The following is a 22,617-nucleotide window of genomic DNA, read 5'->3' on the forward strand; positions in this document are numbered from 1 at the left end:
CTAAGGGGCTCATGTTCCACGCGGGCGTAACGTTCATTGGAAGTTTAAAAGCCTTGATTGAAGCTTTTACGCCTTCCATAAATGTTACCCTCCATTTTCAATCATTTGTATAACAGAGAGGATGGGCAGGCTAAGACTTGGGAGATGTTCTATTATCTGATTCTGGGAAGAATGTCAGAAGATCCAGCAGTATTAGTGTGATCCGGGGACCAATTTTATTGTGGTTCTTTGCCAACATTGTAGTTTACTAATCCTTAAATGCAGATTCTGTCCCTCTTCCAACATGCTTGTGTGTGTATGAGATGGAAAATAACCATAGTCTGCAAAAAGACCATGCGCCTAAAAAAAGCTTTGGCAATCACTGGATCCTATTGGTGGGGAAATTTAATTGTAATTGGTTATTTATAAGACACTTAATACCTAGAGGTTTCTAAGCGCAGACCTGGGGATCAAACCTGTGTTGCTCTGCGTCGTCTTGCTTCCAAGGCGAGCTCGTTTCCACTGAGCTATTCTTCCGAGACGTTGTATTGTATACTGTTTGCATGAAATGTGAACATAGCTGGAAGTGTTTGGAAAGATCTTGGGTTATTAGTTCATAAAACATTTGTTATGACTGATGAACTAAACAATCTAATCAATCTTTTATAAGGCGCTTAATACCAGAGACCAGTATCTAAGGGCAGGCCTAGGATTCGAACCTGTGTTGCTTCGACAAATACGTTGCCCCTGAGCTATATGCCAAGCCCCAGAAATATAGAGGCTTCATTATGAATGTGATTGTAATGCTAAAAACATGTGGCCCCTGACTATGAGTTCGGCACATTTTTGAAGAGTGCATGTAATGATTACCATAATCATTCAGTGATTCTTCAAATCACCCTAATTGCAAGAAATCCACTGGGGTAGCAATAATCAGTGCACACTTCCAGAAATACCACATGCAGTATTTCTAAAGACCTGCATCCCTTCTTTAATATTCTTTTTTTTATCGATTTCCCCCTTTTTTTGTAGATGGAAATGGATTGTGTACAGAAGCTGGACTTGCGCTACTTTGCACATTTTTTTTTATAATGCAGACTCATTGGAATGACTGCATGTGTGCATAGTATTGCAAAGAAGGAGAGAAGTGGGCATCAGAGACGCCCCACTGTTTTCACCTTTTCACCCCCTTTGAGTGTCCACAGGCAGAAAGGTGTTTTTTTTTCTTTTGTACTACAGTGAAGGGAAGTCCTTGGATGTCCCTTCACTACAGGGAAAATAAAACGTGAATACATTTCAGGAGACATTTAACAAGTTTTGTTTCCACGTTGGGAAGGGGTATATTTTCAGCATTTATAAAGCTCTCCTTCAGCCTCATAATTAGACCAAATGTATGCGTTATTCCCCAGGTCGTTCAGGCTCGCCACGTGAACCATTCTTTTCCAGAATTATTACAACGGTTGGATCTGCAGTGGCTTCAGACCTCTGCCAAGTTATCAACACCTCTTTCAAATCTAGCACGGTTCCTGACCACATAAAAATCGCTGCAGGGACTCCGTTGCTCATGAAACTGTCCTTCGGCCCAATGCGACATGGCCAAGTATCGGCCAATTTCATGACTTGCCTATCCAAGCAAACTAATGGATGCAGTGGCTACATCTCGACTGCAAGCTTTTGTAGAATGAGGATGAGGCCCAGACCAGATTTCGGCCAAGTCATAGTCTTGAGCTGGTGATAGTGGCTGCTGCGGGTGACCGGAGGTGCATAGTGGATGCCGGCGCTAGGGTGGCCTTGATCCTTTTCGATCTCTCGGCCGCCTTTGATACCGTCGACCACTCCATTTTGTGATCTTTCTTCGCAATCTTGACATAAGATATGAGGAGTGGGCCTGGATCTCTTCCTTCCTGACAGGTGATACCAGTCAGGTGTGCTGCCCGCTTTTGAATCCTCTAAATGCCCTGTACCTTGTGCAGTCCCACAGGGCTCTCCTCGGAGACCGTTAGCAGATATCATTCAACTCTACGGGCCGCCGTTTCCATTTATGCAGATGATACACTACTGATTTTTCTGCCGGGGCAATCCTCATCGTTATTGGACCGGATGTTTTAAAGAGTGTTTGGAGCAGGTCAATATCTGGGTGAATGGCAATTGTCTCAGATTTAATATTAAAAAAAACAGAAGCTATGATCTGCTCATCTACCACTCGTTTGCCTGTGGACTCTGATCACTTGGTGAAGGAATTTTTGCCAAGCGCTCTTGGTCCTTGCCCTAGCACATCTAACAAAGAGAGGGATTTGGGCGTCTGGTTGAAGCCCCAGCTTTCATCTGATTATGAAATCAGCAAGGTGTCCAACATTTCTGTTTACATCTGCACCCTCTGAACAGATTTCTGGATTACTTCTCGTTACAGCATGAAATACAGCTGGTAAATGCGTTTTAGCTAGCCACCTAGATGCCTGTAATGCTGCATATCTGGGGTTACCCACATGTGCCATTTGCAAGTTCCAGAAGGGAGAATGCTGCGGCCCGTATGATCTTGCATTTGAATCCTAGGGCACATATTTCTCCTGCATTGATATCTTTGCACTGGCTCCCAGCAGAGAAGCAGATCCAATGTACATCCTGTGCTCAAATTCTTCTATAATTTGACTCCTCCCTTTTTCAGGCAGCGATTTACACATTATACACCATTATGCGCTCTACGGCCTCCGACTGCTGCTCTCTTAGAGGTATCTAAATTTTACTGATGGGTGTGTCTTCCGCTCATTTGGCTTCTAGACCCTGGAATGCATGGCCTGTGGACTTAAGTCTTTGGATAACCACCTGGAATTTAAGAAGAAATTAAAAACCTTTTGATTCCCACTATACTTTTTTCTCTGTTAGGTAACCTGGTTGCTAACTGTTCCATCCAGTGCATAGATGCCTTTTCAAGGTGATTACGCCTCTATAAGTACTTGTTACCATATCACATCAATACACGGGTTACAGTATCACATGTCATCTACTGTTCATGGAAATATGAATCTCTGTCTCACCTCACCCCTAGTGTCCAGGCTGTTTGATAATGGAGGGGGGTGGTGGGATTTTCTTCACCTCCCTCACTCTCCGTGGCGTGTTCTCCTGCTCCTGCATTCAACTATACTTTGCAAACTCTTAGCATTTTCTGGTCTAAAAGCCACCACACTTCACTAGCACCCTTGAGCACATCTCACATTCATTGTACATTCATGATCTGAATTTTGCTAATACTACTCCTGCATCATGCTCGTGCTGGCGTGCCATCATGGACATCTATCTTCTCCCTTCTCTTGATGTACTCAACCTCTTAGGTTCATAGCTCTCTGTGGCCACTATCATACACCTATGTTTTCCCTGTGTTCATCTGCTTCTTCTTCACCTCTTTCCTTCTCCCTTTTGCCCTTCCCTCTTAAATACTTTCCTTTTCCTTTTCATCTCGGAGAACACAGTCTGGTTTTTGACCTGGGTGGGGGTCACAATTCACTTTTATATAAACCGTTCTTGGCACGGTATGACCACTACGGTGGCGATGTGGATGTGTGCAGTATAAATGACTCTGAACATAACATAACTCCCTTGTACCTATTATTTTTATTTATTTGTTTATTTATTTATTGGGTATTTATAATGTGCCTATGCAGCAAATGGTGTTTCAAGGCATCACAAGACGAAAGAGGGGGCGAGGGGGTGACAGGGATGAAGAATAACAAGAAAACGGTCCTACTAGGCCTTGTATCATTCAGATCATGCAAGTGCAGTAACAAAAAGTGCAGGGGAGTGGGGGGCCGGTCACAGTGGAACGCGTTCATGCTAAGATGCGAAGGGAAGAGTGGAGAGCACGCAAGTGCGGGGGGGGGGATGGGGTAGAGGGCCCCATGGCTAGGTGAGTGCTACGGGGAGGCCAGGTGGACAAGGGCCAGGGGAAAGCATGGAGTGCAGGGAATGAGGGTCCACATGCTAAGTGCGAGGATGGGTAAGTGCAGGTTGGGGGGGTCAGGGGAGAACGAAGTGCTGGGGTAGACAGGATGAGGAGGGCCTGGTGCCCAGTGTGACTCAGAAGGAAGCAGGCAGACAGTCAAAATGTGTCAGCGGGATACATTAGCAGGGGGGGAGAGGGAAGGAAGAAGAGAAAAGGAGGGTCTTGAGAAGCTTCCGGAGCTTAAGGAGTTCCGGCTCAAGCCTGAGAGGGTCAGGCAGGCCATTCCAGAGGGAGGCTCCTCTGCTTAGAAAAGAGTCTGATCTGCAGAGGGTTGGAGCTAGAAGACCGAACGGCTTTAGCAGGGAGGTATTTAGGGAGAGAGAGTTGATGGAAGCGGGGTCCCAGGCCCCAGAAAGCCTTGTGGACGATGCAGAGGGTCTTGAACTTGATCCTTGCAATAACCGGGAGCCAGTGGAGAGATTTTAGAGCTGGAGAGAGGAGGTCCCTGGACTTGAGGCCAAGGATAAGTCTTGCAGTCCTATTCTGGATTAGTTGAAGGGGGCGAAGGGGGGATTTTGGGCAGATTGAGGAAGAGGCTGTTGCAGTAGTCCAGCCTTAAGAGAAAACTAGAACTCTGGACCCAATGGGGGTAATTACGACCTGGGCGGTCAGGGCTACCGGGCACCGGTAACGAGACCGGTGCCGGTAATCCCTTACCGCCCTATTCCAAGGTCCCTTGGCGGGGACAGTAAGGAACATGTGGTCTGACCACACGTCCCTTACATGTCCGGCTAAGGGACCAGGACACTAATAACGGGCTTGCAAGTCGCAACCCCGTTATTATCTCCCTCCCCATTGTGCCTTATGGGGGCTCAAATGGGAATGGGGAATGGTTTGTTCAATGGGGAATTACCAGTCCCGCCAGGGTCGGACTACACCGGTAAGTCCCCATTGAACAACACCGGACACGGGCACGGTATGGGAGGCAGCCATGGAGCTAATAGCTCCATGGCTACCGCCCAGGTCGTAATGACCCCAATGTGTTTCTGGGGGAAGGTGAGGAAAGGGAGACTGCCTCTGAGGAGGTGCAGCGGAAAGTGGGCCTTCTTGGCATGGTCCTCATATTGAAATTCAACAGTTTTTAGTGGTTCATTTATGAGCAACTTAAGCTCAGTTTCTAAAGGAAAATGAGAATGTATGATGGTGGAAGGAAGGGCTCAATACGGCTCTTGCGCTGCTTCAGCGTTTCTGGAGCGCTCATGAAAAGCAGTGAGGTTTCAGATTTCACCCCTCTGATTTGTGGCTTCCACTGATCCTGGTCTCACCAGGGACACGAGACTACAGACCCTTAACCTGTACCAGTGGATGTCCTCTTTGTGAAGAAGGAAGGACCATCTATACATGGTCCCGTGACACAATGCTGAGGTCAGCACATTGCCATCTTGGGGCACTTGCACGTCTGTAGATTGGCACATGAAAGTGGCCATTAAGCAATAGCGGCACCGGCAAACATTTCACTTTTTTAAAAATTGCATGTGCGCAGAGAGCACATAAGTTGAGTAAAGCCCTTTGTGAAATGACAGAAGTATGACCTAATGGGGGGCTGCGTAGGTGGGACTTATTAAAAGGGGACGTCTGTCAAGGCGGCAATGGCAAGGGGGAAGAGGCATGAATTACAGCTGCGGTATTTCAATATTTATACAAGGGACTCTGCCCTCTGCTCTGAGCTTCGTGGTTTGAGAGTAGCAAGGGGACTCACTGGTATATTCAATGAATGCACACGCAATACTGGTTGGGCCAGGTGAACTACTCCAGACACTTGAATGATGCCAGGTGACCATTGGAAACCCAAACCAGATAATCAAAACCCTAAGGCTTGGACATGAACAAAACCTAATTAAAGATGCATTTTATGCCCAAACAAAAAGCAGACCATGGCCTTGTTGCCCATTCTTACGCTGCAATGACTGGCAAATGATGTGCAGGATGTGACAGGGGAGCTTATCATAGTGACAAGCAACTTTACCTATGGTAATACTGCCAAATGTATTTAACATTCCAGCATGTGGAAAATACCGGGTATCTGGAACATTCTACATGATTCCAAGTCATGTGGACCTCTCTGCTATTCCCCATTTTGGAGACCCACAGGACTACATGATATTAGGTATTTACCACATATGATAATTACCACATGCAATATTTACCTTCTGTGGTGATGTGTTTGTGTGGTGCTAATTATCTCCGCACAAAAGCAGTCAGTAAAAAGAGTTTCTGTAATGGAGCTCAGAATTGGGCAGATGGTACAACATCCAGTAGTGTGAATCCCCAGATGTTCCATCAATAAGGCCAAACTATGACTCTCTAGGTATTTTTTCTATATGTCAGCAAGGGATATAAGCATTGACTGTTGAATTCTTCGTTTGTGATCATCTGCATTTCCATACACAATTGCTGACATGATGAAACTCAGTTGAATGTTGCATTTCATGCAATTTCTTTTCCAATGTAATTTTTTTCCAGTGGGTTCCTTTGTTTGGAGTCATTTATCACAGCTTTTAGAGTCTGATGACCCGATGAAACAGCATATTCGACATTCTCTTCCTGATGAAATATTGAGTAAAGAATTTGACTGGGAAACATGGAAGTACTCCTCATATTCCGATGCCACTTTCCGCTCAGGTACTGAAAAAAGTTACTTTATTGCTGCACGGCATACATCTTTTGTCACATATTCATCACCTGACATTGATCGCAATTTCTAACACTAATTGCACAGATGAAATGCCCTTCGACCTAGCAATACATCCAATCCATTCAACTTCATGTTTTCATAAAGATCATGAAATGTTCGAATTAGCTTCACTGATATCCATTCTATATGCTTTGTTTCATGCAGAAAAAGCATTATTATCGGACATTATTGGAAATCAAATGATGCCAGATACGCAAATGTGCCACATTACTTAATGCTGGGCAGGGGGGTTGCTAGGTTTGTAAAAGATCAGGGGCTACGCTCATGTCAGGACTCTGGGCTAGCTAGTCTTTTGGTTGTAGCCCCTGAGCTTCTATCAGGGGTTATATCCAAACTGGTGGTCGATCATTTTTTCGAAAAAATAATGTCGAATGACAATTTTTTTGAAAAAAAATGTCGAAAAAAAATGTCGAATTCCGTTTTTTTAAATTATGTATTTATTTTGGGGTTCGGGATAAAAAAAAATGGGTAAAACAAAAAAAAAATTTAAAAAGGGGGGTTGGAGGGAACCCCCCCATTTAAAAAAAAATGCATAAAAAAAAATGCGACCTTTTTTTTTCGACATTTTTTTTCTCGAAAAAATGACTTTCGACATTATTGGTTTCTACATTATGACTATAAACCATCCAAACTACCCAGGGCTACAGTCCTCGCAGCCCCCCCACAGCTCCCCCAGCAACGCCTCTAATTATGGGTGCCTGGGAGCTGGAAAACAGAGCAAAAAGGCAGGTCTGTTTATGGCTCCCTCCCATCTGGAAACTCACTTATCCGCCCTGGAACATTTAGTATCCACCACTTTCTTAACTAGAACGGTTACATGTCTGTATATCCAAGTAAGTTATAACGAATGCCCATATATCGAATCTTTTATCTTAAAAACCTTTATAGTGAATGGATTGTTTATAGGGGCGTCTCCCCGTTTCCCACCCCGAAAAACCCATCCCCACTGTTTCCAAAAAAATGTAACCCTTTACCACACCCTAAATACATTCACTATAAAGGTTTTCAAGATCAAAGATTCGATATATGGGCATTCAATGTAACGTATTCAATATAAACACTGTATACCAGCTAGAACCACCCGAAAATAATTGCAAAAATGACAAATGTCTTATCCTAAATTATAAAACTAATCAATCTCCTACAAACAGATCCAGGTGGTTAACTAATGTGTGTGTCATCATAAAACAAACACAATTCCAGATCTGAGTAGGAACCTTGTCTAACAGATCATAATAATGAAATGCATCCGGATCCTTCACGTCCTAACCACGCAACACCATGCCCCCTTGTGTTGAAATTGGGTCATGGTGAATACATAGAACAGGAAATGGTTCATCACTGCGTGCCATAACACAATGTGCCGCCACCGGATAGGTGGGCATCACTTGCTGAATAGGTCGGATGTGCAAGAACATTTTGACTTTGAGATTCAATGTTGTAAAGCCTACACACATCCAATTATGTGGACACTCCAAGATATGAACAACACATTGTGTGGCACAATTAATCAAGTGAACCGTTTTGAATACTTTGGTACCAGTATAAAATACCTCCATCAACTTGTTTATGGCATATTTGAAAGTGGCATATTGTGAGCATGAATGAAACCCTTTGATCCTTACTGGTACCCAGTATGGTGATACCTCTGGGTCTGGGCGCTACCAACAAATACAATGGGCCTCATTACGACCCAGGCGGTAACCATGGTGCTAGTAGCTCCATGGTTGCTGCCGGTATTTTACCAACTCCGCCATGGTGAATGACGGAATTACCGCCCCATTCCAAGGTTGGCGGGGCAGTAATTCCCCATTCACCATTGGCCCTTCCCCATTCCCATTTTTGCCCCCATAGGGCTCAATGGGAATGGGGAAGGGGTAATTACGGTACCGCAAATTGCGGTACCGTAATTACTCGAAAGTCCCTTTGCGGGTTCCTTCCTTAAGGTCGGGACCCGCAAAGGGACCTCGTAATTAGGCGGTAAGGGTTTAACAGCCCTACACCTTTTACGGCGCCGTTAACCCCTTACCGCCTGGGTCGTAATGAGGCCCAATAAATAAATAAATAAATAAATAAAATTCACTAAGGCACAAGTGTTGCCTGATGTCGGTGCTCTACAGTATGCTACTTTTGGGAATTCTCCCACAATCTCCCTATTACTGATGATAATGCAGGTTCAATTCTACATGGCCGGTGAAGCAATATTGGTATGGCATTTCTAACCGGCCAATGCAAATAATGCTACCTGTCATGTGGTAAAACAAATTAATAATCGATCACATGTCTTTCACTAGTATTCTTTACATGAAGTAATTGACACCAATTTGTGTTCTGTAAATGCTTGCTTCGAATAAATGAAAATGGACATGTTTGAAGAGAGGATTTGTGGAAAGAACGAACTCCTGTGTGATATGATATCTTTCACTTTAACTTTCTAATCCTTTGCGTTTCAGCAACTGGAGGCGTAAACCTAGAGGGATCTCTGGTCTTTACGCCCGCTTCATTCCTCCCACGTTCCTTGATGGCTAACCTGACATTTCACACATTGGGCCGCGCTACCAACCTAATGGAGGTACATGTTTGTGTCTGTTACTTCGATAAAAAATTATTCAATTGTAAAGTGTGCAATTTTGAAGAATGTACTATAACATCCTTGTAAGGTGTTTATTCCATCATACATCATGATACACCATTTCACAAGATGTGATGCTTTAATAAGAATATATGGTCCCTATTTTAGTTTAACATCTCAACAATTAGAACAACAACGATGATGGATTGTGGAACACAACTACAGGTAACTCTTATGCAACATGTTTTCAATGGTTGAACCCCGCTAGATTGCAACTGATCACAGTGCTCTAACCAGCTCTATCTACTACGTCTGATGTATTACAAAACATGCAAAGACATTGGGCCTCATTACACGGACGGCGGTAACGCCATGGTTGCCGCCGGTATTTTACTGAGTCCGCCATGGTGAATGGTGGAATTACCGCCCTATTCCAAGGTGGGGGGGTGGTAATTCCCCATTCATCATGACACTTCCCCATTCCTATTTTCGCCCACATAGGGCTCAATGGGAATGGGGAAGGTGGTAATTACGGTACCGCAAATTGCGGTACCCTAATTACCTCCAAGGTCCCTTTGCGGGTCCTGTCCTTAACGGCTGTTAAAACCAGTCGTTAAGGTAGGGACCCACAAAGGGATCTAGTAGTAAGGCGGTAACGGTTTACCGGCACTGGTACCCTTACCGGTACTGATAAACCCTTACCGCCATCCGTGTAATGAGGCCCATTCTCTTTCCCTCAAAAATCTCTTCCCCAAAAGTTAACATATTCACAGTATACATATACGCACACACACACCCATTCCGCAAACACACACACCCTGTGTTATTATTATTATTATTATTAGTGCCCCAAACACAGATCCCCGCCCTTTCGCCATGCATAAAACAAACAGCTGCAGACTCCACCACCCCCCCACCCACACTCACACTCACACACACACATACCCTGGAGACTGCCTTCTCACCCATACATGCACATGCATAGCACTTTAGACAGACCGTTTATAGTGACCACATACGCCCACAGACTGCTGCAGACTCCTGTCCCACTCAGCACACACCTTCATGTCATTCCTTAGCCCCACATACATGCACTCAGAGCCCTGCAGCCTACCCTTCTACACTCAGCAAATAGACCTATGAAAACAGCCTCCTTGCTACTCAGCACAAACACACACACATCCAGGCAGCATCTGGAACTCTCTGCAAAAATAAATAGGCCCCACGTTTAGCGACAGCAGCCTCTAAAACACTACACAAGTACAATGTGGACAACGAAATCCATTGCCTTTGCTAGTGCTTTTTTGATCGTTTTTAAACTAAAGATTTTACAAATAGAAATGTGGGAATGAAAGGCAGACATTGTAATCTCTGAAGGTTGAGAAAGGTTTTGGGATCTCATGGGTATTTGAGGAAGGGCAGACTTTGGTCAGCATACAATAGACATTACTTCCTGGTTTAAGGGTATAGCTGGTGGAGGGGACAATAAACCAACTATAGTGACGGGTCCACTCTCTATCTCTCCTTCCAATTCTGGCACACCAATCTTTTAATTTATTTAACTTGGGTGGCGAGCGGTTACCGACAGGGTCGGCCCGCTTCCTCGCGTCATATCGCTTCATTCCCAACTGTAGCCAAGGCCAGTGCAATGGTTCATGCCACTTCAGGTGAAGTAACATTTTCATGTCCTCCTCTTTTGCAAAGAGGGAAGATCTGATTTTTGTTGGGTCAATCTAGTGCCCTTTGGTGCCTTCGTGCTGCTGATGCCCTCGGCTGCTTAGAATTGTCTTGCAATAGCACCAGTCCTGCCTGTAGCCACAGCTGGAAACAATTAAGTAAGTGAGTTGGAAACAATTAAGTGAGTGAGTGGGTGTGTGAGTGTGAGTGAGTGAAGACCATCATATAGTGGATACTATCTGCATAAGGTCTCTTGGCACTGGACATCTACTACTGCTAGTTGGAATAGGTAGGTTTTTAGAATGAGAATGTGTTTCTTAAAAAGGCGGGTGTGAAGCATCTACACGGGTAAAATGGTGGGCGGACAGCAGATGGCTATATCCAACCTCCACTATGAAGGTTCAGTCCAGAGTGATGTTTCCAAGGTTTTCAGAAAATACCCCAGTGTAAGAACTAGTTGGCTTTTTTCCCCACAAAGTAGGCAATCTTTGACCAGTGAAGAGAGTTCTGGTATTCGAGACATGCATTACGAGGTCGGCGGAAACCCGGTGGTGCTACCGGCAGGTTGCCGCCATCCTCGAAACACTGAATCCGCCGCCTGACTTCCCGGTGCCACTTGGACATTACAAGTCCTGGCGGAGCGGGAAGTCGGGCGGGGGAATCGGGGTAAGTCCCCATTCCCAACTCCATGGGAATGGGGACTCAGAAGCACAGGCAGCATTGGTAATGGTGCCGGTGCTTCCATGACAACTCTGTCTACCGGGGCCGCTCCCGGCAGGCAGTCTTGTAGTGAGGCGGTCTGGAAACAAAGGTGCCGGTTAGTTTACCGGCACCCTTGTTTCTGGACCACCACACTCGTAATGAGAACCAAGATCTCATTTTTCTAGGTCACTACTGCATTTTCTTTCCAATTTGAACATTGATTGTGAAGTTATTCTGCATTACTGCTTCCGAAGGATTGGTGTCGTCTAGCTTGTGCTCATAGCTTTTACTATTACTATTAAACCAGCTCCTGGTGCAATAAAAATGTCTTAACCAAGTGTACCTTAAGTCACTTGATTTATAAGCAATATGTGTGTTCTCACATCTGTTCCTTGCATTACATACCTATTACAAACAAGCTTTGTCTGCTTTAAAGGCAATGGATATGTCTTTTCCGGGCACTGCCATAATATGCCAAGGTACTGATATCATTTGTCAGCTGGTGGCATCTAATGGTCAAGTATTACCATAATGGAAGAACCGGAAAAAGGCCTATCCTGTTGGCTTTGCCAATCCGTTTTTTGAACAGCTGTTCCTTCTCTCCCAAGGTCTCACCAACCTTTTGACCTTAATTTCAGTCGGATTCTGTGTATTCGGTATACTTTCTATCCACATCTCAATGGAATGAGCTCTAAGTCAACTCTGCTTTAGTAAAAGTGACAACAGATAAAACAGCCCCTAGTCTGAAAAAGGGATTCAGCAGCAGGCAGAGGGTACTAGAAGTGCATCTTGGGTTCAGAGGTCTGGGCCCTATTGGCTAAGGACTGGAACCATCTGCAGGAAAGCTGAGAGACAAGGGGCAGAGCTGACCTCATTTCGATGGTTACAAGGATGCTGGAAGAATGCATCCATTGATATATTGGGATTTATGTAGAACTAACTTAGTTTAAAAAAAACGTTCTTGCAATGCAAACACAAAAAGTGTAAACATCCTTATTTTACGCGTGAAATCATGTGATAATTACGTGCATTGACTTGGTAATTACACTTATTCGTATTTTCGTTATTTGGTGGACTCGATTCCATTCAAACTAATGCTTGCTTCCTTGCAGATGACACGTTCCAGTTTATGCCTTTTTATACCCGAAGCCTTCTGTAATGTTTTGCTCTCAGTGTATAATTCTCTAAGAGGATTTTGACTTGGGTGAAACTGATGGCTTTACTTGCATATGAACCTCCTCCTCCCAACATTTTGTTTTGTTTTCTAGCTTGGTATTCGATTGGAAAATGCAGAAGATATGGTCCAGAATCTTTTTGGAGAACGTGCTGCTGCTATGATGGACTTTTTTACTTTTGCTAAGAAAACTGACGACAAGCTTTCCAAATCAGACTCTCCCATGGACACATCCACAAAACGCAAGGAGAAAAGGACTGCAAAGAGGCACAGCCGCGGCGACCATCTTGTGACCAAGTCGGATAAGACCAAATCAAAGAAAGTCAAACATGGCTGCCCAGGTGGAAAATACAATCGAATTAACGAGATCCGGCAAAAGGTACTGTATTCCTATATTATCTTTTTATTACTGTTCAACGTCTAGATCTTATGCTTGATAACAATGAGTCCGTGTCGTTTCACTGCTCTAGTTGTCTCCTCATTTCACTACTATCCAACAGCCTTTTTTTCTAACTCATCCCTTACTTTAACTCAAGGCCTCTGAAGGTGTACTCCTCTTTTCATGAAGGTCACAGCAGTCATTGTTATTTTACTGACTTTTGTGAATACAATAGGGAATCTTCCTTAAAGTTGCATGATCTTTCTAGTCAACACATTGTATGCATTATAAGCAGCGCTTTAAGTGGGGTAAGAAATCGAGGGGGGGCCCTAATTTGGGGGCGTGGCTTGTGGGAGGGGCGTGGCCTAAAAAGTACGCAAATCGTAGGGTATTCACACAAATATATATATAAATGTTATATATTTGTGTGCGTACCTTACTATGGTTTGTGTACTATGCAAGCCATCTTTTCTAAACATAGAGATATGTAACATATTTCTACGTTTATAAAAGATGGCTTGCATAGTACACAAACCATAGTAAGGTACGCACACAAATATATAACATTTATATATATTTGCGTGCATACCCTACGGTTTGCCTAGTTTTCAGGCCATCTTTTTTAAACATTTCAGGTTTATAAAAGATGGCTTTGAAAGTACACAATTCAAGACATCTTTTATAAAGCTTTGACTACGGAAAAGCTTTATAAAAGATGGCTTGAAATGTGTACTTTCAAAGCCATCTTTTATAAACCTCAAAATATGTCGAGGAATCCCCAGGTTCGTCGAGGGTTAAAGACGCCTCGGCGACCTGGGGAAACAAAGGGACAGTCAGTAACTGCCTCTGGTGACCTCTCACGCGAGGGGTCACCAGATGCAGTTACTATGACTGACGGAAGTGGCAGCCAGTCACAGCGTCGCTGTGGCTGGTTGCCACTTCTGTCGGCTCGCCTGACTTCATTGCAGGCTCATCTCACGTCGCGGCTGCGGCCGCGACGGGATAATGCATCCCGCCAATGTTGTGGTAGGACCGGGGGCCCCGGCAGGGCCCAGGCTCAGTCCCACTTTTTGGAGACTGCCGGGGCCCAGCCCCGGCAGACCCCAGCCCACTTTAAGCACTGATTATAAGTCTTTTCTCTGTATATATGATATGTCCTTCCAAAATTGTTTACCTGCTGCTAATGCATCACACAAATCCATTGTGTAGTTTACCTGGGTTCACATTATTTTTTTATTTTTTTTAAATGATATGGTGGTGGCACCATTCCTCTCCCTATCAATACTTTATCATGTGACCTTCTACCTAGACGCAAAGGAAAGCACTAGCGATGCTTTGAATAAACCAATGAGGACTAGTAAAACATCCTACAGCTCACAGTAATCTACATGTGTTTCAGGTCATGTGGTGATATACTTCATCGCCTTCCTCAGGATTAGAATCGCAAATATATACACATGTACGGCCAAAGAAATTAACCAAAACAAAACTCTTTTAGTGCTTATGTGATAAAGATATCATTTTTCAAATCATAAACGTAATAAATGGTTGTCAGAGCCAGGCATATATGATTACTAAATGTTCTTTTTCTGTGACTTCATATTACTTATTCTCCATGCATTACACATCGGCCAAATGTGCGTTGACCACCACAAATGGTTCCTTTCCAGCTTCTAAAAACATTCCATTGCAATTCTGCATTCTAAAGAGACATCACTCAGTCTTGTTAGTTTACTTCGAACTTGTTTTATCTACACTATTCTTTACTCTCTGATGTTAGTGGGAGCGACGGTTCATAACTACCATTCACTCCTCTTGTGTATGGGAAGAGGTATCTGTGCTACACCAATGGAGTATTGCACTCCTGTTATAATGTCCTACAAGCAACGCAAACAAACGATCTTTAAAGAATAAAATCCATTTGACAGGTGCAACTTCCTAAGTGTTCCAGTTTATGAATGAAACACATGTAATTTGTACCACCGTACCATACATCTCAAGGTCTGTTCTGAAGGTTTGCTCACCTTTTCACTTCTGTACCCATGCAAAGTTGTATACACTGACACATTTCTCATGTTTGAAAGGCATTAGTGATCAATAAAGACACATTTGACCAATCTCAGACTTTGCTTATTTTTGGAAACATATTTACAGGTTATCAGATCTCCAAGAAATGTCCAATTTGTAACAGTTTCTAAAATCTTGGTAGACAATTGAAGCCAGCCAATGATGGATTGAAGTTCCATGCTGTATTTTCTATCATAATTATTGCAATCATTCTAAACAATGAAATAAAGGTAAACGCCAAATAGGTTCAAGCACTGTTGGCAAACACTCTAAGCAGACAACGTCCCTCCCATTGGAGGTGATAGTCATATGAAGGTCTAGTGCTGGCAACAAGGTCAAAATAGAGTGTTTCACTCAAGCAGTGCCTTCTGCTACTTCCTCTGCAGTAAAAGCCCTTTGATATGATGGAAGGGGCCACAAAAGGCACCTTGCTTCATTTGCATGTTTATTCCTATGCAAATAAGGACATCAGTATTTCCCATGTTCATGTTCGTTTTCCCAAAGAGAGAGTATGGGCTTGTGTGCCAGCTTCAAAGAGGAGCACTTTTGGTGTATAGCCCCCCAAAGAGTCGTGTTGTACGAGGCCCCTGGGCCCTTACATCCACAGCGGTGAATCAGTCACAGATCCAGTGGGGAGTTTTTGGCCCCCATCAAACAGAAGGCTGGTACACCAAATTATAAACACTGTCAGCGTGGCAGGGACAGACAGGCACCATTAGCACAAATGCACACACACTGCATAGCAGTGGCAGACTCCAGTGTGAACCTGGAGCAATCTTTGTGCAATTGACCACCTATCAACAGATAGATTGTGTTTGGCCGAAGGGACGTTCTTAAGGCGGTCAATTCAAATTGCCTCTAGTGCCCCTTCAATGCATATGTATTTAGAAGTGGGTTTGTTTCCAATTGTCTATGAGCCTACGCTCTCGAGACACTCATTTTTTGGCTCCATCTAAACACCAAACCTGAACTCACTTTCCATAACTCCATTCTATGGTGAATTGCCAACAACCTTTTGGGGGGTCATTGAAATGTTTGAAATTCGTGAAGTCTTTGTTAACTGGACTAGGTGTTGGCCATTACTGGCCTTTTACATGTATTCTTATGCTAACCACAAAGACTAATATTAAGACGGCATTCAATGACTGCGCTATTTCACATTTTCTTATCATTAGGGAAATTGGTGAAAAGTCAAAAGCCTGTTTGGAGATAAAAGATCACTGGAGTTTTGCACAATATTTATCTTGAACTAATGACTCCTTTCAGAGAAAACATTTCATAATGCTTTGGTTGGATATTCTACCAGTCGCCTCTATGACTAAATGGGCTAAAGTGAATGTTGTCCCTTCTGTAAAGATATAATTGAAATTGTCATGTGCTTACTGTTTTTACATCCCCTGTACTATTCTGTACGACAAAAAGGGATTCGATCTCTGGTGAAGGAATCCAGAATGATACAGACTATGGACGCTTTACGTTTAAAATAAAATGAAATAATCCTATACGCAAATATATTTTCAGGGCTGTTTTAGACTTTGTTATAGTACACATAATTTATCATCCTGATATGTCTTGGTTTATTCAATAGGGGATTATCAAATGTATCAGGACTATGTTTTTCGATGCGCACTTTCATATTTATTTCTTGTTTATAGCTTTTAATATTTGTTTTTGTTACATATTGTGTGTTGGCTGTTAGGAAAAATTCAGAAGTAAAGTATACTGAGTGAGCAATTGACCAGGTGAGCACCAGGGTCTTTAGTAAGTGGACTCGGAGTAGTGTCAGTGACCAGAAAAAGGAGTTGAATTAAGACTTAGCATGTTCAATGAGTTTTTATTTAAATATGAAAATGTCTGTCCAACCCTATTGCTATGAGGTTAATTCCCTGCCCAATAAACTTAACTAAGGGTGCTCGTGAAATGTCCAAAACAAAATAGTACTCAGTCCAAAACCTGCGTGCTATCTGACCTTACCACTTTAGAAGAAATGTAACAAAAATAGACTAGAACAGTAGCCTTTCCACTCAGGCTTCACCTGACCAAACTACTTGGGTACCTCCCAAATAATGTTAATCAAATGGTTAAAATTTGTACATTTTATTTTTCAATATACAGTTCTTCATCCTATTTTCAGATTCTGAACGATACACATCAAATACTTTCTGTTCTTTCAATGAAAAAGGATTTTCTTAGTGTGATTCCACCACTTTTGACCACCTGGTCTTTGAAATTGTTCTTCGTTTGGGTGTGGGCAATGTGAGCAGGTTCTCTCTGTTTCCTGTCTTGATCACTACTATTTGTATTGCTAGGGGTCCCCAAAGCCCTCTGATGTGTTTAACTCAACAGAGTCTCTCATGGGCGTCAGCCTGTAACCAATGTTCGGGCTTTTCTGGCTCTTGTAACCCCTTTGGTTCCCCAGCCTTTTACATCAATGTCACTTGTTTTTCTATGGCTACCCCTAAGCCCTCTGACGCTCTAATTTGGTTAATTCAGCAGGGTGTCGATTGGGTGCTTGCCTGTATCCAGCATCTGGGATTTTCCGGTCTTCTATTATCCTCTTGGCTTCTCCGGCACTCAGGGACACAACTGTTCACCCCTCTACATGCCGTTGCCTTCTCCGGAGCGCTTTCTTCCCTTTCTCCGCCCAGCTCAGAAGTAGTCACGTATCTCATGTGGAGATCGGTGATCCGATCTCCCCACTGCAGACTGGTCTCATCGTCGGTTTATGGAGCCTAGGCCCACCACAGCTTTGGCGTAGTTGTGCCACCAGGTGAAATAGTTCTTCTACCGACCCTGTCTCGTATTCCGCTTTGGCTTTGTTGCTTTTCCAGATGTCAGCCTTCCGGCATCTCATTTGTGATCAGCTAGCTCTCCATGCTACCGCTGTCTCTGCAGTATAGCGTGGCTCCACCCCTCCAGGTCGTCATCCCGTCAGATGCTCGCCTCTGCTTATAATTCTTTCTCCGCAACTAAAGGTTCCTCATCTTTTTATGTTTGCGGCCACAAACAAAAGGGGTGTGTTGTCCCTCTTTGACTGTTGAGCACAGGGGGAATCCAGCATTACCTGAAACTAAAGAGATTGAAGTAATGTCACCATTTGTTGAATCCAAAACAGAAGTAACATCGTCTTTTCGATTCCCATCTATGCAGACAATGATATGTAGTTCCTCAATGGAATGGGATTCCTTGTCCCATGGAGGGGAGTCACTTCCAGTGAGGTCCTACTTTCCCAGACCTTTACGGACGATCTTGCTTAGCAGGCTCACCTACCTAGCCTCAAACGGGGTGGCTCCCCTCTGGGGAGAAGGGATGAATAGTCTGAGATTCATCACAGTGGACAGGCGTTTAAACCATCCCAGAGAAAAAACATTGGCTAATTTGTTTCCTCTTTAATTGTGGAAGTACTGAAGGGTGGATAGTATTCCATTCTTAGAACAGTTGCAAGCTTCTAAATACGCCAATTTACAAAACATCTGCTAGTTGGGCCCTACTCATTATGAGTTCAGTGGAGCGGTAAAAAGTGGTGGCAATTCCGTTCCCGCCACTTATTTTGGCAGTAACAAATTACAGCCACTTTACCGTACATCCGAATTCTGAGCTTGGAGGCAATGTGTAGCAGGTCCAGCAAAATGCTTTAGGTCAATCCTCCACTATTACCTCCAATAACTTTCAGAATTACTGCAGCAGAACTGCTATAAAAATCCCCATGGATTTCTATGGACTCCAATAATGGGGAGTAACACCACCATACCGCTACTTGCAATGCTGTGGTAAATCCATGGAACTGAGTGGTCCTAATGGTAAATGAGTTTGAAGGTAAGTTGACAGATTTACCACTTATTTATTGCTACAATCATAATGAGACCCACTGTACTTTGGGAAGACATTCCTAAAAGGGGTCCTTCTCTCACCCTGGCCAATTGTATCCTCTTTCCACTCTTTTAAAAGAGGCCCTAGACTCCTCCCAGTTAATTATAAGATAAAGCTCTTATAGCTTATAAGGAGGATTTTTCTGAGGTATTTCTTAAAGAACGTAAAGGTTTCACCACCAACTGCAAACAGGATCTAGGCCTGGCATTTCTAATTTGGCCAACTCTCTCTATCTTTGTTTTTTCTACAGGAGCATAGGTGAGGCAGGGGAAGGGCCCCTTTGTGTGGCCTTACTAGACGTCACAGCTATCTTTGACACTGCCAAGAGAGTCCTTTTGTGGGCTAACTTGAGCAGCTGGGAGATTGATCTAGGCATATTCTCCTTGCTATGGGCCGTGTAGGATAATGAAGCTTTTGCATTTATATGAGATCGAGAGGATTAGCTGACAGACATGGTAGAATCCAACAAGGGCACTGAGCAGCGATGTATCCTTTGACTCGTGCTCTTTACTTGATATAAAAGAGTTTCACAAGAGACCTCAAAAACATCAGTTCCTTGCCCCTAAACTGAGTCAGTATGACGTTGGGTATCTAGCCTAAACCAATGATCTTATCTTGTATCTGATAATAATTGGCTTTCAATATCTGTTGACCCAAGTGGCCATATAATGTAATGAAACTGATTGGCTGATAAGCACAGCCAAATCAAATATCTCTGGCAAGATCTGGGAATTTAGTACTTGCAGCTTAGGTTTAGTGAGGCATTGAACTGGGCAGCCCCCTAAAGAGAGGTTGACTCTTAAAGAGTGGTACATTATGTTGGCATGCTCTGCTTGCTGTCTTTAGTTTTGACGGCAGTGATAAACGCCTTTAGATCATAGCCTTTCATGGCAAAGTTGTGCCGAGTGTATTATATGGAACTGAGATCTGGGTTGTCCCTGGTGCCACCTGAGTGAATGGACTAGAAGGAATAAATTAAAGAAGTTCCTCGGCCTACCGCCTACTGCCCCTATGGAGCTTATATGGTTACATCTGGGAGTTTTGTCTCTCTAAAGCTTGCATTGTAACGGTGCTTACTTTTTGGTGTTAAGAGTTGGTGGGCAGCTGATAATTCTGTTCTATGCATCCTCTACCAGGCTGTGTTTCTCATCACGTGTTGCAACACTTCTGTGTATTCAGCTTTCTTTCTCACCTTGCTGATCCACCTCCCTCTTAAATTAGACGCTTTTGATCAACTTGGTTAATGTAAGACTACAGTTAAACGAAACATGCTGATGGTTTCCAAGACCATATACCAGATCAAGGTGATAATATCATAATGTATATTGTATAGAGTTGAAAACATTCATTAAGATGACTTGGTTGATACCCAGATTAAGCTTACATTGCCAAGTAATCAACATGTTGCTTAAAGGAGAGTTCCGGGACTTTTTTTTTATTGTCCCTACGGTTCGGCCATGTGTTTTTAAGCATAACTCGGTAGATCGTAGAAAACTTTCCTATGGACCTTACCCGACTTTTCGTCCATTAACGCACTCGAAATCAGCCGCCATTTTCTGATAATCCTATCACTTGCCGCATCGCCCTGGCTCACCTGCTTTTGCGGCACTAAATAAAATCCCCCGCCCCTGAGCCTGACATCAGCAGACGCGTACCGCCCATTTCCCAACGCCAAAGCACGTTTCGTGTCAACAATCGCTGCGCCTCAGCTAATGAAGTGTCGCCATGGAAATGGCAGGACGCCTCTTTCCTCAATAAGTATAAACACACCGTTTCACAACACACAGCAGCAGATTTTCGATTCCATTACTCTCTGTGTGTTACTTTGAGTATTCTGTGACTCGTTTCTGTGCTCTGGTCAGCTACCTTCGTTGATTGTAGCCCGTGTGAACAGATACCAGTACCACCGCTATAAATTATTTTACTTTCTTTACCACACAATGGCTACAATAATGCCGTATATGTATGAGCCCGAGTACACCGAGGAAGAACTACTGGAAAGGCAAGCACGCGAAAACGATGGGGATTCGGACGGCAGTTGGGAGGACCAGTCAACGGATGAAGAGCCTGGACCATGTCGCATGGACGGCGTCTCCACCTGGTGCACGTGCAATCGGTGCGAGCTAATGCCAACTGAGGAGGAGAACTGCTGCTGCCGTGAAAATTCCGGGTGCTTGGCCTACATTTCGGAAGGCGAGCCAAGTCCGCAATGCATCACCGAGCTGCCAGAGTTCAGGGAAGCCTGCCTCTCACGGACCGTGTTGAGGATGATGATGGTGCTTATGCACGAACTTTGCGGCACTGTTCGTCCGCGTAATCCGAGTAACGAGTAAGTATACTCTGGTTGTGATGTCAGTGATGCCACTACTATTTCATGGTCGTCTCCCACATATAAAACTACATCTACATATCATTCGAATGCATGTAAATTGGTTCCATGTTGTGCATTTTCTAGATAGAATTTTTTTCAAAGCAGAATGACATTTTTTACCTGAATCGACAGTGATAAGAAAGTTGTCATTTTAATACAGTTTGCATCTTTCATTTTCACAGGTGGTACAGGCTGGTGGCCTATCGTTGCTTCACTTGGTGGTTTCACGGGAGGCTCCGACACCGCGTTCGGAGAGTAATACCTGCCTGTGCGGTACTTGCCATTAGACAACATTTCCCCAGCGACAGTGGACAATACCGCGGATTTTCCCGGGATGTGCTGCAACCGCAACTTTACAATGTGTAATGTTTATTATTTATGTTCAATTGAAATTAAGATCTAAAATAAAACCCAACATATATTTTAACAATGGTTGTTTTGATTTTTTAAATGAATCTAGTGTGTCTCCATTGAATAGTCTTCCTGTGCCTTGTCTTGTCACACCACATGTCTCCGGCCAGCATCCTCCCTCACGCTGGCCGCCCACCTTCAATCCACATAACCGTTGAACCCATATGCAGCAGACATACATATGTTATTTTGCGGGTTGGCATCAAGCCTCCCGGCCTTGCCTCCTCCCCCAAAAATACTTACCACACCACTTTGTTCAAGCGTTGGCAATAAAAGGAAGGCCGTTGGATTTTATTGATACAAAACATGGTTATAGGTAAATAATCAATATGGTTGATCATAATAAATCATCCTTTTGGGCACCGGGTACAGAGATGACCCCCTCTGGCCCGTGCCGCCTTGCCACCACAGGCCAGCCTGCTGCTGACTAACTGCCTAGGGATCCAGGGTCTCCAGGGTGAACTGCACCCATATATTCTCCTGGGAGGGTGAGGTATTTATAAACTCACCCCCCTGCCTTCCATGTACTAGATCCTGCAGCCTGCCTCTTACATGCAGTTAGATGGCCTCTCCTTGGTGAGGCCCTGCGGCAAACGAGTCTTGTCTGCACGACCACCGCCCCAATCCACCCCCCGCCCTATCAAAGGCAGTTCGCACCAGGGTACTTGCGCTGGCAAGTGGAGCTGTCAGGGAGCGATAAAGGCCAAGAGGTGCCAAAGACCA

General features: G+C 43.9%; 1 protein-coding gene across 2 annotated transcripts in view; it reads left to right on the top strand.

Annotated features, from left to right (window-relative positions):
- The window catches only part of LOC138569646 (uncharacterized), a 1,436,407-nt gene that overhangs the window by 514,689 nt on the left and 899,101 nt on the right, over positions 1 to 22,617 (top strand). For both annotated transcript variants that reach the window (XM_069647797.1, XM_069647798.1), the window contains exons 14-16: positions 6,440 to 6,598; positions 9,125 to 9,243; positions 12,891 to 13,175. In XM_069647797.1, the coding sequence (XP_069503898.1) occupies positions 6,440 to 6,598; positions 9,125 to 9,243; positions 12,891 to 13,175 (563 nt within the window). The remainder of the gene's footprint in view (positions 1 to 6,439; positions 6,599 to 9,124; positions 9,244 to 12,890; positions 13,176 to 22,617) is intronic.

The sequence above is a fragment of the Ambystoma mexicanum genome, chromosome 2q (assembly GCF_040938575.1).
Source record: "Ambystoma mexicanum isolate Mex_15411 chromosome 2q, UKY_AmexF1_1, whole genome shotgun sequence".
Taxonomy (NCBI): Eukaryota; Metazoa; Chordata; class Amphibia; order Caudata; family Ambystomatidae; genus Ambystoma; species Ambystoma mexicanum.